Source organism: Phoenix dactylifera, chromosome 1 (assembly GCF_009389715.1).
Source record: "Phoenix dactylifera cultivar Barhee BC4 chromosome 1, palm_55x_up_171113_PBpolish2nd_filt_p, whole genome shotgun sequence".
NCBI classification, from domain to species: domain Eukaryota; kingdom Viridiplantae; phylum Streptophyta; class Magnoliopsida; order Arecales; family Arecaceae; genus Phoenix; species Phoenix dactylifera.
This window is the reverse complement of record NC_052392.1, coordinates 14,694,953-14,713,713: the sequence shown is the minus strand read 5'-3', so window position 1 is coordinate 14,713,713 and position 18,761 is coordinate 14,694,953. Positions and strand designations below refer to the sequence as shown.

The window sequence follows — 18,761 nt, the reverse complement described above, 5'->3', positions numbered from 1 at the left end:
AATTTTATCATTTTGTCTTTGATGTGGATTTCGGATCCGCCCCGGAAATCTCCACGCCAATCGCCGCCGCCTTCGGCGCCGGCGAGCGGCGGTCAACGTCATCCCCTCGAAAGCAATCGCTTTCCTCCACGTCACCGAATGGGGCCTCCCCTGTCCACATCCGACGGCCCACATCGCCCTTCCCATCCATCCGACGGTCTTCGCCAGTCTTCCAGAGCCTTCCGCTCGAAGGGAATAAAGGAGAGGAGGCACCGAGACCCCCTCCGTTTAACCGGTCCGCATAAAATCGTCTATGCGAAAGGTCATCCTAACCATCTGTTTATATATGGATGGCAGATCATTTGTTATGCATATAAATATCTATGCGGTTGAATGACTTTGCTCTCTCCTTCTAACTACGGTTAGGTTTTTTAAACCCTCTCTCGGTTCTGGGGGGAGTTAAAAGAAGATTTCTTTCAGAAGGGAGGCGAGAGGGACGGGGGAGGAAGAGAGAGAGAGGAGGAGGGTTTTGGTGATTGAGGGGGGAAGGGGGCGGGTGTTTGGGTTGAAGGATTGAATCTCCACGGGAGGATCGTTGTCCTGATCGGATCCGCGCCGTCGGTCGCCGATCCTCGCGGTGCCGAGGGCGGATCAGACGGCCGGCGTTCTTCCACTATAGTCTGGCGCGCGTTCCCTCACCAGATCTTGGCTTGCGGTGAGTTTGCTTCTCCCCACCGTCTTCGGATCTCGCGAGCCGATTAGAGGTCTCTGGCCTCCATGATGCATTTCTTCGTGCGATCGTCGATTTCTTGACGTATGCTATGCTTTGTTCCTTGGATCGATGGGAGTTTGAGGATTTATTTCGGATTGTTTAGGTTTTTTCATTCCGGTTCCTGGTTTTCTGGTTCGGATATTATCTTGAACTGAAAATGATTGTCGAATTATTAAAATTATGTGAATTGATTTGCCCCGCCAGCAAAAAGTTACTTCCTTTTCAGTTATTCAGGGATTTCTGGTTTGGGTATTATGTTGAACTGGAAATTGTTTGTCGATTCTCGAAATTATGTGTTTTGATTTGTTCCGCTAGCAAAAAGTTACTTCTTTTCGAGTTCTTGTATTAGTTTTTAGATGAATTTCTCGGAAAAAATGCACAAGAATTCATATGATGCCTTTTGGTGTCAACGTTATTTTCTCGAAAGTTTTCTCTCTTTCTTTTTGGGTATATAATGTGATGAGTTTATGTTTCACTTGTTAGTTTTTGGCGATATTCTTAGGACTGGTATTGATGGTTATTCTTGCTTCCGTCCAATTCTCTTTGACATGTTTCTGATCCTGAAGTTCAATTTTTGCTGAACATAGACTATTGGTCTTTTTTATATGATTTTCTTGATTTTTGCATATAGCATCAATAATTCGTGGAAATTATCCATGCTTAGGCTTATATTACACTTAATTTACGAATGCTTTTAAGATTTTGTTCTTTATTTTCATGCGCAACCAATTGGTTCATAAGCCATATTATTTTCCTTCTTTTATAGCTTCTTGTCGTAATGTTTCTCCCAATTATACATCATAACAACAGCAACCAAATCTAAAATACTGGTTTTATCCAAAACATTTAAAAATTTTAGATGTTATTATAGTATCATATAAAGTGAAATGTGGCAGATAATATTGTAATTCATAAACTGATAAACATTTTTTTGAAAAAGAGTTCGCTCGTGCCATCCACTTTCTGGTTGACAGAAAATGGCATGAAAGATTTTCAGCAAGTAAGTTAATACTTTGTCTTCCTTGCAGGTTTGACTTCTTTTACTTTGATTGACTTGATGGCTTCGCAAATGTAGGGGGATCATCTGATTTTCGTCTCCCCTCTCCACCGCTACGTGTTCTTTGCTTCTTTTTGTGTGAGGTGCTATCCAATTCATGGTCGTGACTGTGCATCTTCCTCTCTCCGTAACTGCGTCAGCCTCTGTGTTTGGCGTGCGGACGAAGAAGAGGAGGAAGACTTTTCCTGTTGCCTCCCTTGGCAACTTTGCTCTACAACTTCCCACATTCCATGTCTCCTAACTTGGACAGCCCTGTGCAGACCCAGATGGCAGTTGCAATCCTGAACCAAACCCTTAGCAGTGAGTGCCAGCATAACAAGAATGGTGAAGGGAAGCCTGTGGGAAGAAGGCGTGTATTTGTCCAAACTGAGACTGGCTGTGTCTTGGGTATTGAATTGGACCGTAGGGACAGTGCCCATACTGTGAAAAGGAAACTTCAGTTAGCCCTCAATGTCCCTACTGAGGAGAGCTCGCTCACATTTGGTGATCTTGTTTTAAAGAATGATCTTAGTGCTGTGCGGAGTGATTCTCCACTTCTCCTCACCAGGAATTCAATACACAGGAGTTCCTCTACCCCGTGCCTCTCTCCCACCGGAGGGGATCTCCAGCAAAGGGATAGGAGTTGTCCAATTGAAATCTTAGGGTGCTCAAGCCACTGCTCTCGAATGAAACAGCTTGTCAAGGATGTTGTTAACGCAATAAGAAGTGGTGTGGATCCGATACCTGTTCACAGTGGACTTGGGGGTGCATACTACTTCAGGAGCAGCAGGGGTGAGTGTGTTGCAATTGCGAAACCGACAGATGAGGAGCCATTTGCGCCTAACAATCCAAAAGGTTTTGTTGGGAAAGCCCTTGGCCAGCCAGGTCTTAAAAGGTCAGTTCGGGTTGGTGAGACCGGCTTTAGGGAGGTTGCTGCGTACCTTCTTGACCATGATCACTTTGCAAATGTGCCCCCCACGGCCCTTGTCAAGATAACTCACTCGGTGTTCCATGTGAATGATGGGGTCAATGCTAAGAATACTAAGATCTTTGACAAGAAACGACAGGTTATGAGCAAGATAGCTTCATTCCAGCAGTTCATTCCCCATGACTTTGACGCCAGTGATCATGGGACTTCAAGCTTCCCGGTCGCTGCTGTACACAGGATTGGGATACTCGATGTTAGAATCTTCAACACAGACAGGCATGCTGGAAATCTCCTGGTGAGGAAGCTTGATCGTGGGGTTGGTAAATTTGGGGGACAGGTGGAACTGATCCCTATTGATCATGGCCTCTGCTTGCCAGAGAGCTTGGAGGACCCCTATTTTGAGTGGATTCACTGGCCGCAGGCATCCATCCCATTTTCTCAGGATGAACTTGAGTACATTGCCAAACTTGATCCAGTGAGAGATTCTGATATGCTCCGAATGGAACTGCTAATGATCCGTGAAGCATGCCTTAGGGTCTTGGTCCTTTGCACAAATTTCCTCAAAGAAGCTGTAGCTTTTGGGCTTTGCCTAGCTGAGATTGGTGAGATGATGAGCAGGGAGTTCAGGGGAATGGAAGAAGAACCGAGCGAGTTGGAGGTTGTTTGCATGGAAGCGAGGAGGTTGGTAGCAGAAAGAGAGATATTTTCTCCAAAAGCCGAAATAGGAGATGAAGATGATTTTCAGTTTCATATTGATTGTGGAGAAGAAGATGATTACGTGTTGTACAAATCGCTGCCGCGATCCTATGGTTTGGGGTTCAAATGGGGAAGTTCTAGGAACCCTTTGTCAAAATTACAGGAGAGCATGGAGGAGGAGGAAGAAGATGATAAGGCTAACAAAGATTGCAAGGTGGAGGAAGTTGCTAGCTTCTCTCCTGTTCATGAGCGGATTCCAAATGTCTCGAAGTTGTCTGTGTCATTGAAGGGTGTCGGCATCGCGGAGAAAACTCCAGGGTACCAGGTTGAGGTTCCAAAAGGGGATATCACTACCAGTAAAAATAACAGTAATGGAAGTGCAAATGAGCAGCTTCCAACAAGCACGAGCTTTGTGAAGCTGGCAGACATGGACGAGGAAGAATGGGGGGCTTTTCTCGATAAGTTTCAGGAGCTGCTGCACGCTGCATTCCGTGGCCGGAAGAGTATGGCGGCAGGTCAGAGGCAGAAGCAGAGGCTGGGGACTTCTTGTCAGTTTTGAGTAGGAGATTAATTAAGAAAGGAGGAAGTATGGGGTGTTCGTGTGTTTGCAGTTTGTTTTTGTTTCTGCCCTTTCTTGTAGGTGTAATGTAAGGAGAATAGGGAGGTCAAGAATAATGGTCAGGCATGCGAGTGACGGGCAGGGGAGGTGAAAAATGGAGGTAGCGCTGCTCCCGTATATATTTTCTAGGTTGGATTATTAGTTGCACGAAGGTGAGTGTGATGGCCTGCCTTTTCTTATTATGATATGCCCTTTTAGATAATATTGCCACAAATAAGAACTTATGTATATTGTTCGAAATGTTATCATGGTAAGCAACTCTACTCACTGGTGTTTATGATATAATCTTTTAAAAAATATATTCATGTTTAGGCTGGATGTCCATATTTTCGCAGGTTAGAGATTCATGGTATCTGCTAAAATGTCTGAGAGTTTTGCTAGAACCAGTATCTGCAATGATCCCTAACTATGTTTCAGGCTTCCAATAATCGAATAACAGTTTCATGTGTATATATTTATTGTTGAATTGATTGTTTGATTTGTTTTTTTTTGGTTATGATGTCATTTAGGTTTGGCATTCCTAGAATTATCTTAGGTGCTTATGAAAATTGGGTCTGTGATAATTCCCTAGGTTCCTGATAATTCATTATGTTTATAATGTTCAAGACAAAGTTCTAAGAGAAAAAGATTTTTAAGTGTAGAATCAATTTCGACGCTGTTCTGGGGCCTCCAGGGTTATGGTCAGACAAAAGCTCTTTATGTTGGTGTGAGAAATATGTATATTTGAATTATGTAAAGCTCGTCTATTGAAACACATTCACGTTCTCTAGATTTTCTTTAAACCGCTGAGAGCCGGAGATGTTACTCTTTGTTATCGAGTCTGTTCATGACCGCAGAGACAGCTGAACATTGAAATCATGCATCCTCTGCTGCAATCATATTGTATCTTAAATAATTTTGCCATTGTCTCCAAATCTTCCAATAACTCCTGACAATCAATTCAAGTCCCATTCTAGTCACCAATAAGACTTTCTTACATGCATATAATGAGCCCCCAATCCCAGATCAAACGGGATGAATGTTGTTAGATATTCAAGTTCCTTGTGTTACATGGCCCGTTGGTTTCAGGTAATCCATCCATCAGTGATTTAGTTCTCGAAAAATTACGTTTTTTTTTTCTTGGGTAAGTGCTTGATGATAGATTTTTTTTTTTCGGGGTTGTTCGCAACATCAGATTTTTTGTAGGCCGCCCTCCTGGTGGCTCCCATCTGATTCACGGGAGCTAAACAAAGTTCTTGAAACAATCCTCGTGGTGGTTCCCACCTGATCCGCAGCTGCCAAAGCGTTTCTTTCATTCCCGCTCTCATGATGGATTCCAGCCTCGTCCTAGAGCAGTCGCTGCCGATAGATGCCATTTGCTTTATGCTTTGTCCTTAAGAGGCCAATGGAGGTGAATGGGCGGTGATGGGGGGTAAAATGGATCATTCTGCTCATAATAATAATAGGACCATCCAATTTCAGCCAAATAGACTCCAACACCGATTGAGCCGGATCTTAGTTCCGCTAAGAGCCAATCCGACCTCGGACTCCGTCGAAAGCTCAGCCGACCTCGACCGGATCTTTCTGATGTCACGACTTGCAGCAACCTCCTCTTATGCCTGTAATGACGTCCTGAGCCCGAGCTCGGAACGTTCTGCTGAGTCAGTTGCGAGCCAAAAAAGACCTTCAACCGTGGGATTATTCGCCGACGCGCCCCGACCAAGCTCGGGACGCCCTTATATCCGCCGAGGCGCCCCGACCGAGCTCGAGGCTCCTTTTATATTCGCTGACGCGCTCCGACCCGAGCTCGGAGCTTCCTTAGTATTCGACGATACGCCCCGGCCAAGTTCGGGGCGCCCCATCTAACAACGCGCTACGACCCTTGAGCTCGGGGTTCCTACCAAGCAAACCTTGGAATGGGGGAAGCTCGGCTGACCTTAGCACCCGCCAAAACGACCTCGCCGAATGTACGATGTGATCCCTCATCGAGCTCAGTTTTGCCCACAATCTCATCCACGTAAGTGCCCACGCTCGTCTATGTAGCTATACATTACAACGTCACCGCGCCATGCTTTGCTTGCTGGCCAACGATAGTCAAGGACAACGCTATACTGCTCCAGCTATACCCCATCACACCTATCGACGTCTTACCGTTCACAGGAACGGCTTATGCCGTGTGCCTCAAGCAAGCTCTAGCTGCGCGCCATCAGTCTGAAATCTATCTCCTTCCATAATAAGAACGGGTCATATCTCCGCCATCTAGACACCTTTACAAGGACTATATATAGCCCCATCAAATAACACTACGGGAACTTTTGGACGAACTAAGATCCACCCTAACTAGAATATCGGAGGGCCCTCATCGGAACCACCGGTGAGGCTTTGTGCAGGTACATCGTCGCATGGGAGGTGGCTCTTCTTCTTCCGTTCTAGCCGGCAGCTTTCTCGACTCCTTCGGCATGGTCACCCTCGGGCTAAATTTGAACCACAACATGCGGCATTAGCATGGTTGGCATGCTTGCATCGCATGAAGGGTATTAGAACTTGTGCATCCTATGCATTGTCTTGAGGCCAATGAAGGTGAATGGCACGCTAGCATCTCATAATTTTAAGTAGTGAATATTGTTAAACAAAACTTGGAGGCCCTATCAGTTGCAGATGTCATTAAACAAAAGTAAGTTGGCATAGATTATGGGTGACTCCTTTTTGTGCCTGCTGCAAGAAGCAGGTTTTTTTTTCCCACAACGGCTGCCCAAACAATTTTAACTTACAAAGAATAGAGCCGAGAGAAAGAGATGGCGTAGTAGGGGGGCAGCATGTAACATCTCCAAAAAAAATTTTTTTTCAAGTGTTGAGCAATAAAGAAGGCAATTTAGTTTGCATATGAACGGTCTGAAAGAAGCCGTGATCTGTCGTCCGCCTGCGTATGTTATCGAGCAGTAGGTGTCTATTTTTCTGCTAGTCTTCGTTCCGTATTTATTCGATCATCGTAGTTAAATTTTTTTAAGAGAAATACGATCAGTTTCTAAAACACGTCTGGCATAAATGATGTTTTTCAAATGTTGTCCTCAGCTCTACCTTTATAATTGTCATATTAAAGGTGCGTCGCCTCCATCAGTTGGCACCGTCAGCAGAAAACTAAGAAGAATCATAATTTGTACTGTATGGAATCATGACTCTGGACGCGTAGGGCAGCATGCTGGGGCACTCCCTGCTTTGTCTCAGAGAATGCACCTAGAATGATGAGTTGAAGTGCATCTTGAGACGGGTGCCTGCGCTTGTGGAAAATCGATCTGAGACACCCATCTCAACATGCTATATATCTCTTATTCTCTTTGCAGCCAATGAGAACTCTTATATATAGTATATATTCAATTAAAGCTAGAACTGGCTTGTTTTGCTGCGCCTCACATGATGTTTGACACAGCGGCATGTTCCATGGTATTACTTATCCGCAACGCTGGGATACTTATCCAAACTTCTGGTTGGATAGCATCTGTTGAAAGTTAGGCCGCCATGCATAAGGTCCACAGGGTGATGCACCCCCTGGAATTCTTGGGATAGCTCCGTAAGGGCAACCCGATAGCGACTCGGCTATGGTTCCAACCTGATGTTCCTTATTTTGACAAAAGTAATATGCTGACAAGCAGCTCTTTGCAAGCCAGTTGATTGATTGATTGATTGATATGAGTTTCTACGTTTGTGGAGACTTCTCAAACCATTCTTCATTGGTTCTTTTTGGTTTGATCTCGTCGTTACAAGGAATAATGGTTTAGAAAACGAAGAGGAGGAGAAGAAGAGTTGGGGATTCGGCGTGATTAGTGGAACTGATCTTGTGGTTCCACGGAGCTAGTCGTAGGAATTTGCTTATGATTGAGGTACATGTTGAATTGTTATTGGTCGTGCAACGTAGACCTGCCTGCATCCAACTCAATGGGGTCGGTTTTCTAGCTTAAGTTCCATTGTGATCTACAGAACTTTTTCATTCACCAAGATTTCAGCAATTCTCCACTCGTTTGGGTCATGGGTGATCTACATGGTTATTTATCGATATGCCTATAATTTGGGTTGCAGTTTTGTGCCGTTATTTATTCTACATGGTTCGCCACTTAGCCTATCAAGAAAATTCCACGTACAGAGATATTATCAATTTTCTATAACATAGGTTGTGCAAGATTGTTATTGCGTCCACATGGTTTAGCTTAATTTCTACATGTTAACAAGAAGCAAGAAGCCATGATATAAAATCACCCAATGCCACCACCCTGATCATAAAAGGGTCACTGCATATAATTTTGTCAGCTCTTTCTCACTGCGTATAATTTTTTCGGAGAAGCCTTTTACGTGGTGAAGTAGAATATTAAGGCTTTGGGAGGACCAATGGGAGAACTCCATGAGGCACCATTGGAAAAATTCATTACATTACATTACATCAATGAATTGACTAGACGAATTAGACAAGAGCACTGTGTGGTTGTTGTACAGGCGTCTAGATTAAATTGTATTTCAATTTTGGAGTTTTGAGAGGGAGAACAGAATGCTCTTTTGGTACAAAGGCCGGGAAATAGGAACGAGTTGCAAAAATGCGACGGTTGAGCATGGTGATGAGTTAGAACTGATAAAGGTCAATCTTCCCATTTATCAATGGAAATGGGAAGAGTAATGCCTATGTCCACGTTCTCATATAGCACCGTACCACATACATGCTCCCATGCTAGGGAAAAATAAGTGCCATTCTCCTTCCCACAAATTTATCCAGTATTTAGTCCTGTATTGGTTATACATTAGATAGATCTTAATACTTTGACAAATAACCTAAATAACAATTTTTTGACTAGTTTTTCGAGTGAGGTCTTCTATTGCTATGAATAGGGAATAGGGGATATTGCACCCTTGCCAAAAACCTGTATATAAGGTCTTCAGTTGATTCTTGGTAGTTGTTACATGCAAACATTCCAATCCTTACCATGGATAGTTGTTATATGCTCCAATCTTTCAATACTCAATCTTTACTCTTTTCTAGTATTCAAATTCTATTTCAGTCATAATTATGATTTGACCATTCTTATTCCTGTTTCAATTCTGATTCTAATTTTGGTCACGAAATGAATGCGTCCTAAATTTCTTTTCCTCAATCTCTTCTTTAATCAAGTCCAACCCACTCATTTCCCAGGCCCAAAATCAAGTTAGCTCACATGTGAGTCCACCATGTCATCGAGGAGGGACACCACAACCGTGTATATTTTCCTCCGCTTCGCATGCCATGCAACCTCTGACGGCTACCTCATCCTCCACCTCCTCCCATGCATCGGTCTCCTCTACGTTATCTCTCGCATCCGCCGACAGCACCCCCTCCATCGCCTGCATCCGCAAGGCAGGGTTCAGCCATGGACGGAGGCAGAACAACGACTATCACGCAAAGCGGGCAGAAGAGGAGATGCCGCCGGAGCGAGATATGGCCTTATTTGATCTGATCCATACCCACTTTTTATCCTATCTACTTATCCTAGGACCCAGAAAAATCCCACTACAATGGAGTCCTATAACAGGTGGAAATGTCAATGCCCATAGCATCTTCGAAATCTGAGAGAGAGAAAGGAAGGATAGCAGCAATGGTAATAAAATCGAGTGGGAGAGAGAAGGGAACTAGATAAGAATGATGGCAACTGCAAAAGAATTTCCCTGCAACGATGGCAATGGTGACAGAAATACTAGCGGAAGCGAAAGAAACCGGCACTAGCACAGAAGTAGCATCTCAATATCCTTCCAACTAGTCCACTTTATATTCTCAGATAGTAGTTTTGGGAGTATTCATCATGATCTCCAAAATTACTAGACCATGGTTTATAGTGTCATGCACATAGAACTAGAGCTATATTTGTTCAAAGTTGAATAATAATTAGTATAAACCTTGAACTCACTTCAGTCATCGACAAATTCTATGTACTAAAATGATGCTTTTGGGTTGACGAGACAGGACTGAAGTAAGAAAGATTTGAAGCTTATCTAGTTTTAGGGCATAGAGGAAAGGAGTGAAGACTATACGAGTAACACAGGTGCGAAAAAGTTTTCATTAACTAGCTAAACGCAGTGGCTATTTATTTTAGCAAAAAGGTTGATGATATTTAGAAGTAAAGGAGGATTCATATCCTAATGCGAAAATTTCATAGCACTAACTAGGGTTTCGGATTAATCTCCCTAAAGGTAGGTTATTGTTGATCGGAGGCCTGCGATGGGCCTTCTGATGGTAGGCCTTTTTGAGCATTTTGAAAAATTTCAGAGGTGGTTGCTAGTAGCTTCTGTGTTTCATCTGTCTCAGATTGATCATGTGATAGTCCTGAAACTTTTGAAGACCCCAAGCTTGCATGAGTGGAAGAGGTCTCCATTACTTGGGATTTGATTTGAGAATAATTTGGGGGTTCAAGAGCATTCCCAATTCGGTTTTCATGTTGAGACTAGTCGATGATCCTGACTGCAGCGTCGTGCTACTAGAATCCTGAGGACAGATGGAGGTGAAACTCGATCGTTAGTGTCTATATATAGTTGGTCAAGAAGCCAGAACATGATGTATGAGACAACACTGTGCTGAGTGCAAAATCTTAATTGCCACATTGATGAAGGGCACCTCCTTACGATCAAATATCACTAGTTAGTTCTATGTGAAACAATAATTTAGGTCCGGACAGGAGCATAACATGAGACATGTTCAGTGTGACTTTAATTATAGTAGAAGGATTCTTTAAAAAAAAAGGTCTTAGCGTTAGATATGGCCCAATAACATGATGACAAACAATATGAATATGGAAAATATGACATTTGGCGAAAACATACAAGAAAACAAGAGTCCACCTGAACTTTTAAAAGTTGGTTAAGAGGGACCTTCCTTCTTGAAAAACAATAATCCTTCTTTCTTACTTAATGCATGTAAGTGCATGACCATGTTTCGCTTAGAAAGGCCTGGCCAAAATGTGGTTGCAGAAGTTTCGAGTTAAGATGCACGAATTCGCCTACCAGTTTATCTTCACAAGACAATCTGTAAGTCATAATGCTGTTTCTCTATTTGTGGTCCTGATAATTGTCAGAGAGATGCCGAACTAATTGAATTGTGGTCTCTATATGTGCATATTTATGCGTATGTGGTGCATTGTCCTAGTCTATCCTGAGGCAGGGATGGACGCGCATGCGCGCGCACACGCGTGCCCACACACACGCGCGCGTGCGCATGCACACACACAGAGAGAGAGAGAGAGAGAGAGAGGGAGGATTGGATCATTTACCTTTGCATTTGATGACCCAAATGACTTATTTAAAGAGTTCTTGGCCTTTCCTGCATCTGGAAGGGCAAGTATTCAAATTGAACAAGAATTCGTTTTATCTTCCTCTGCATTCCACTTTGTAATTCAGCACAATACTCATATAAGTCTTATCTGATCACTCGTAGTATAATATGTAAGAAGACTAATTAATATGCGGCCATCGCAGAGTCAAATCATATTGTTAAGCATATGCATGTCTGAAGAATGCTACTAATATTTGTTTGATCGAAAAGAACACTTGATATAAATTAATCTTATACTTGGATTAATGTAAGAACTGCGATTGGAATCCTACCTGACATAATAACTGAGACGCCTCGTTACACACGAACATCCATTTGAACATGCACCGGAAGTCATATAGGACACTAACACACTAAAAGATGTTCTCTCTCATTCATCAGCCACAAAACTAGTTTTAAGAGCCGTTGCTTTAGTTATTCTTGGGAGGGTGGTTTCCGGGTCTGTGGTAGTCAGCACTGAAAGGTACAAGGCCATGGACTCTTCTATGGAGACGTCTATTACTCAGTTTACACCCTAACCTCGACTCTCCCGCTCCTCCATGCCCACATTTTCCAACAGAATAGTTTGCACCTGTTTTCATTGTGCCTTTGGCTTCCTTCACCATCTTCCTTCCTCCAAGCCGTATGATTCCAGTGCCATCAACCATCTCGGTGTCTTCAAGCCCCTAGCGAGAAGTTAAAGCTCATAAAACCAAATTCCCACACGGATAAGAAAAGATCATTAACAAATGAAGGAAGTATGACGGAGTTTGATACTATATATATACCCGATCACTGCTGAAAATACCATCATTATGCCTAAGTGTTGCCATGCCTGCAGGAAAGAATAAATTAGGAGAAAGAAACCAGTACTGCTCTTGAGACATGATATGCATGCGTGAAAAATTTTGTTTTGGATGAAGAGAATGGGGAAGAGAGTCATCATGCATGCCTACCTTCATCGGCAAGTGCAAGGGAGTCCCCAAGAGCAGCCGAAGAGAGCAGAAGTCCTACTACAAAGCTTATGAACCTTAAGAGCACCATTACCTTTTACTGACCTATAGACGTTATGCTTGTCATTCAACAAGTTCACAAAGAGGGAGGAAGAAAGAAAAGGGAAAGGTTGGGTCTTATAATCTAAGACCCTAGCAGAGAGGTCAAAGCTAGGCTTCTAAAATCTCATCTCTTCTAAATATTTAATTGGGGTTCTAATACATTTTAAATTGTCCTCTCAACGTTTTGTTATTGGCTTGGTTATATTTCTGCACTTGGAAAGACTCAAAAACTTGTCCTCGTGATCTATAAAAGCAGTGTTTGAAGCCTTAGCATTGCGTGGAATTGAAGATACGAGTGCTTTGTGCCTGTCTGCCGCCATGCACGCTACGAGGAGACGGTGGTAAAGTTTTGTGGGCAAATTTTGTCAATCCACCAAACCCTAGGGTTTTGGAAATCTTTTCAATATCATGGAACCCTAGTCCCCATGTGGACGCATACTTAGAGCTTGGACCAGGCTTTCCTCTTTCCACTATATTTTTCGTGTCACTGGTCATGAGGTGAGTGCAAAGGGTTCAAAAGAACAACAGGAAACGAACTTCGACTTTGGCACGCTTTCTTATGAAAATGGGGGGCAGCCCCTAGCTAGCTTATGTTCCAAGTGTGTAAAGATAGTATACACGTTATTATTATATGCTCTCTCACACACTTGGCTTGGATTTGTTTCCCTCGCCAAATCACCGTACGTGAAGCATGCTTGCAAAGTTGGGCTCGAGAAGATCTTCGTTTTGACATATGCCGTCGCACCATTGGCTACGTCTGCGGCAGCTCCTCCTGTGTAAACTATAGAAAAGAAAAATCCATATCAGATTGTGTCATATGGAGAGAGAGAGAGAGAGAGAGAGAGAGTGAGTGAGAGGGGAGATACATTGACTGAGCCTTAGTATGATAATATATACCATAAGTTTTATTGATATTTTTTGGTTTCTAAGCTAAGAATTATTTGTTTAACAAGGCCAAGCCTCGCCCTAGAATGCAAGGTTCTCGCTCATAGTTTTCATCCTGATTTATCCAACGAAAGAGGTGAAAAAGAACTTCGCTGATCTTAAATACTTCATATCTAAGAGATGTAGAGGATCTTCTGATGGAAAAACATTTAATCACTATATTTGATGATGAACTAAGAGCACGTATTGTAGTGGGTCTAGTATGATAAAATTAGCTTACGAGATAATGTTTTCTTCAAAAAAAAGAAGGAAAAAAAAAGAAAAAAAAATCTTAGCTTAGCCAGTTAGCATTCTTTTTTACTTATTAGACAAGTTTAGATACAAATCTTGGCAATACCATCTGCGCTGTACTTCTTCAAAAAATAAAAAAATAATTATATGAACTAAATGGTGAGACCTCGGTGGACTGGATTTGACTACTAGCTGACCCAAAAAACTTAAGCCAGGTGTGCAAGAGAGGCTTTGGTGTCTTTTGTCAAGGAAATCATCTACAACCCACTAATCTAGCCACTAAAAGAGTTAATTATTGACTGGGAAAAGAATTTAAAAAAAAACACGGCTGAAGAACATTGGTTCAAATTAATGGAGGATTTGGAAGCCAAGTTTGGCCAGCGGATTGCAGCTCCGAAAGCAGCGAGAGCATCAAATCCGGAGCCGAAGGAACATGGACTTCTGGAATTGATCGCCAGGCCATTCCGTATGATTAGCACTATCAGAGAAACTCTTAATTAATATGAAATCTTGGACTCCATGCAGGGCTTGAGAACACGAGGGCGCGCCGCCCAAGCTTCTGAATCGGTGGGGCGCCTTTTGAGAGCCGAGCCAGCTCAGCGAGTCAGACTCCATGCTGCGTGGAAGACCGTGCCACGTACTGCTTGGCCTTGGGGCCCTCCGCGTGTCATGCCACGTGGAAAAGTACTAGTGGTGGCCATCAAGTTCAAGAAGATTCTACAGAGGTCGGCGTCCTCAATTGAGCTGAATTATTCTATGGAATTCTAATCGAAGCCTTCTTAGCTCTCTCCCTGTGTACAGGGATTTTGCAGCAGAATCGTTTTACACTCGTATCTCGTATTGTGCTTTTATGCTCGGATAAATGCAAATGTTTACCTTACTTAACGCGCTTATATTGCTGCATCCATTATACTAATTGATGCATATTTGAAAATATTAATCTTGTAAGAAAGCATATGTGATCACTTTTCCGTAGGGCTGCAAATAGGTTAGAGAGTATGGTCGAGTGTCATGTTAGTGTCTTGATGTTGGATTTAGATCCAACCCATTGATTGATCGGGTCAAGTCAAGCTGGGCTCATAAAAAACATTTTAGAGCTAATTGATCAATCAGGTTGGCATAATATTCAGTCTGACCCAAACCCAACTCAAAATATTCCAATTTGTGTGAGGACGGGATCAAATGAGATCCTTAGTTTGGATAAAATATTTAGTCTATTATTTTATAACTAAAAATATAATGATTAATAATTCAATATAAATCATTAAAATTTCAAATAAAACTACCGGGCTAACTTAAACATCAATTTCTATTCAAGAAAGCTTTTCTTTAAACTTGAACCAAGAAAGTAATCATTTTTAAGGTACAAATTTACAAGCTATGTTTTTAGAAAATAAACATTGATATGTTTGAGAATGTTTTAAGTAAGAATCTACTAAAATAAATAAATAATATTTAAATTTAATTAAGTGAAAGCATGTAGAAGAGATGGGATTATTGAAATGAACAAAGAGGAGCTAGTTTAAATAAGGTTTTAGGATGAAGCAGAAGGAGTCTTCTATAGTTTGGATTTCCGAGTTGGGTTGAATTGCATCTAGTGGATTGGATCTATTTTTTTGTTGACCGAAACTTGGCTTGGATATTATTTGGTAGGGCTGGGTTAGAAGATATATGAATATGATCCAGACCAGACCTGATTTCCAAATCCGGTCCTATAGTTGACCTAGACCGAATTCATGGATGTTTAAAAATAGATAGGATCAAGTCTAATGTGGTTTGGACCAAGTCAGGTCATGAGAGGACTTGATCTATTTGTAGCTTTACTTTTCCCTTTTAACAAATTCAACAATTAAACAACTTTTTTTGGATAATTTCTTATATTGAATAATATGTGCACCCAAATATACACCAGAAAGAAAGTAGTGAACAGCCTTCAAAGTTCAAAATGTGGTGTTGTTAGTCAGGAAGTGCAAAAATCAAACTTGCTCAAGGTCAACACCTATAGAATAAAAACACAAGAAAAAATAGCTCTCTTAGAGAGGATGGTTTTTGATGAGACACAATAATCAATATTTGGGCAACTCTTATTAGCAAGATGAGTTGCACACCTGATTCTCTTGACATTGATGATTAAATTCGATTGCAACATGACATGATGGGTTTGGACCCAAATAAAGATAAAAATTATACTAAGACAACATGCAGTCTAACAACTAAGATTTAAATCATTCATAACCTAGTCGAATCCAAATCCAATTGCTTAAGAGCGCTTGAGAAATATCTAGCTAGATTCATGGTTAACATGAAATCAAACCGATTTCACATAGATCTAGGTCTAAGTGCAGGTTTTGAATAACCAATAATATACCTGTCTCACTCTCCAAGAATACGTAGAATATCAAATGATTTTTATAAATTCTTTGACATGTTTCTCGAGAGAACTTTGTGGCATGCACATGATCACACTTCCAAGTGGAGCAACATTTCATCCATTTAAAGCCTCAAATCCGCACGCCGTCGACACCTTCTCGTGGGAAACCACGGCTTCTATGCATGCATTCCCGTGCTGCAACTTGGTTCCCCGAGCCCTCAGGGACCAGATTTTCCGTACACTACAAAGAGACTTTATAAAAAACAATGGGTGAGACCTGATTTCTGAAACTATGGCACTCTTTGTTGAGAAATTATTAAGTGGATCAGATCCATGATGAACCTAGAATGAAATTATTAGATAGATGTATTTCACTCTAAATTCATAGTAGATCTGGACTACGTAATAATTTATTATTTGGGTTTCTCTAGATTATTCCCATTTCATTTCTCAGTTGTCGCATGTCTACTTGAAGTTTGACGCAATCACTTGACAAGTTGGTTCGAGTTCTAGGAGCGGGATCCATTCTTTTTTTATTTAGTCCAGCTAGGAGCTGATTAGATAAGAGGCATTGGCCTGATCCAATTGTATGGATCCAGTTGGGAGTTAACAATAAAGGTTAATTTGGAAAAGAAACTGACTTTGGAGGCTAGAAAACTTTTGGATTTGGGTTAGGACCCAAAACCAGATGGGATTGTGGTCTTTTCGGCAGCACTAGTGTTGTGGTTGAAATTTGGCCTGAGGGTGACCACGACGGAGGAGTCGGAGGGGCCGTCGGCCAGGCCGGAGAAAAGACACCACATTCTGTATGTCGGCGTACCTGTACAAAGCCTCGCCGGTGAATTCCGGTAAGAGCCCTCCGATGCTTAAGTTAGAGTAAATCTTAGTTGGTCCAAAAGTCCTAGGCGTTACCTGATGTGGGCTATTTATATTCCTCGCAAAGGTGCCCAGATGACAGAGGTATGGCCCATCCTCATCATGAGAGGAGATGGCCTTGGCCAAGTGGCATGCAGCCATGGCTTGCTTGAGGCAAATGGTGTAGGCCGTTCTTGTGAACAGCATAGCATTGATAGAGATGGCATTATATGGTCCCTGGCAACAAGGTATGGCTCTGGTACACATATCATGGAGTGACCAGCAAGTAAAGCATGGCACAATGAGGTTGTAATCTACGGCTACGTATGCGGGTGTAGGTGCGCACGTTGGTGCACGCGTGGATGCGGTCGTGGGCGAGGTCGGGCTCGCTTGGAAGCCACAGCATATACTTGGCGAAATTAGCTTGGTGAGCACTGAGGTCGGGCTGACTTGGGGACCGTGACATATATTTGGTGAGGTCTGCTCGGCGGACTCTAAAGTCGGCCCAGCCTCCTCGGCTCTTAGTTGACTCTGAGGGCGCTATTGCTTGCGGTCAATGGCATCATCATAGATACCTGGCACCCCGAGCTCGGGTCGGGGCGCATCGTCGAAGATACCTAGTGCCCCGAGCTTGAATCGGGGCGCGTCGTCGAAGATACTTGCGAACAGTCGACATGGCCTCTTGGGCTCCTGGCCGACACTACAGGGCGCCCCGAGCTTAGGCCCGGGACGTCATTATGGATACCTACAGCCAACGGGGCCTCTTTGGCTCTTGATCGGTACTGCAGAATGCCCCCGAGCTTAGGCCCGAGACGTCATTATGTCATCAGAGAAGGTTGTTGCAGATCGTGGCAGCGACTTGATTTGTGGAAAGGGGCCGAGGTCAGCTCGGCCTTCGGCGAGGTCCGAGACCTGGCCTGCTCGGCGCTACGATCTGCTTGGCTGGAATGGGGTGGTCCCACACTAGGGTAGGACGATCCATTTTGCCCCTCATCAACTAGCATTCCTAGGCTCGAGTATTTCTCTTTGTTTGGATCAGACAGAAAGACAAAAAAAAGAAGAGGAAATGGAAAACCATACTTTGAAAATAAAAAGCTAAAGCATTTCCTAAACAAGAAAAGGGGTATGTGTGAAAATGTGGAGAGAATCAAATCAAATATCTATGAGATACCGTACAAACTTTTTAGATTCTTAAAGGATTTTTTTCAATCAACAATTTTAGCTACAAAAAAAAGAGATATCGATAATAGTTAAAAGATAGCTTGGTCAAACAAGGAGAAGAAGTGGGGAAGGAAACTAACCCAAGTTGTATTAATTTCCAAATTGTAAATTATATCTCTTGTAATGATGACTTGAAGGATAAAATCAAAAATACTATGTTTCAAATTGTTTGATTTAGGTCAAATAATAAAATACTTACCATTTCGTCCAATTAATGGCACAATTTATGTGCCCAAGTTGTATCAATTTCTTCACTCATTCAGAGTACCTTCTAGACTTCCCAAGAGTAAACATTATATAGTACGTATTAATGCAAATCTATTAACTTACTCAAAATTAAGAAAAAAAACCACATATTTCTATTACCAGTTGCCGCGCCCGGTAAGGTCATTCTGTTTTAAATCCTCTCCTAAACTGGTAATGCGCCTGCAATATTAATTTGTAATTGAATCTAGACTCCCTATATCTCTCTCGACTTCGGATTTATATGCATAAAATAACAAACAATTGCAATGAGCATGGTTTTTTTAAAAAAAATATTGCATCGGTTTTTTATTACCATTAGCCGCACTTAGTATGAGCTCACTATATAGTCTTCTCTCAAATCTACAATGAGCTATATAAAAGGCAAGAATTACCATATGCCGCAATTAGTATAAGCCCACTGTATAGAGCCTTCTCTCAAACCTACAATGAGCTATATAAAGGCAAGAATTACCATATGCCGCAATTAGTATAAGCCCACTGCATAAAGCC

The 18,761-nt window shown here is 42.3% G+C and overlaps 2 protein-coding genes across 3 annotated transcripts; one reads left to right on the top strand and one right to left on the bottom strand.

Annotated features, from left to right (window-relative positions):
• Positions 1 to 444: 444 nt before the first annotated feature.
• Positions 445 to 4,348, top strand: LOC103712755 (phosphatidylinositol 4-kinase gamma 5-like). Of its 2 annotated transcripts, none has more exons than XM_008799374.3 (2): positions 445 to 694; positions 1,780 to 4,348. In XM_008799374.3, exon 2 carries the CDS (start codon positions 2,039 to 2,041, stop codon positions 3,968 to 3,970), a length of 1,932 nt encoding a protein of 643 aa, XP_008797596.2. In that variant the 5' UTR covers positions 445 to 694; positions 1,780 to 2,038; the 3' UTR covers positions 3,971 to 4,348. The 2 variants fall into 2 exon arrangements, with proteins under 2 accessions (XP_008797596.2, XP_026662608.2); XM_026806807.2 differs by having other exon boundaries at positions 462 to 694; positions 1,827 to 4,348.
• A 7,197-nt stretch (positions 4,349 to 11,545) lies between these two features.
• LOC120104233 lies at positions 11,546 to 12,417 on the bottom strand. The gene is made up of 3 exons (XM_039115051.1): positions 12,284 to 12,417; positions 12,116 to 12,162; positions 11,546 to 12,013 (listed from the first exon to the last, which is right to left on the bottom strand). Exons 1-3 carry the CDS (start codon positions 12,369 to 12,371, stop codon positions 11,759 to 11,761), a joined length of 390 nt encoding a protein of 129 aa, XP_038970979.1. The 5' UTR covers positions 12,372 to 12,417; the 3' UTR covers positions 11,546 to 11,758.
• Between the last annotated feature and the right edge of the window lie 6,344 nt (positions 12,418 to 18,761).

What these genes read in the sequence shown, in the direction of transcription:
- LOC103712755 (XM_008799374.3), top strand. Translation starts at nt 2,039, where the DNA reads ATGTCTCCTAACTTGGACAGCCCTGTGCAGACCCAGATGGCAGTTGCA.
- LOC120104233 (XM_039115051.1), bottom strand. Translation starts at nt 12,371, where the DNA reads ATGGTGCTCTTAAGGTTCATAAGCTTTGTAGTAGGACTTCTGCTCTCT. An exon ending in CCTTGCACTTGCCGATGAAG is followed by an intron (nt 12,163 to 12,283) that starts GTAGGCATGCAT and finishes TCTTTCCTGCAG; the next exon opens with GCATGGCAACACTTAGGCAT. An exon ending in GTATTTTCAGCAGTGATCGG is followed by an intron (nt 12,014 to 12,115) that starts GTATATATATAG and finishes ACTTCTCGCTAG; the next exon opens with GGGCTTGAAGACACCGAGAT.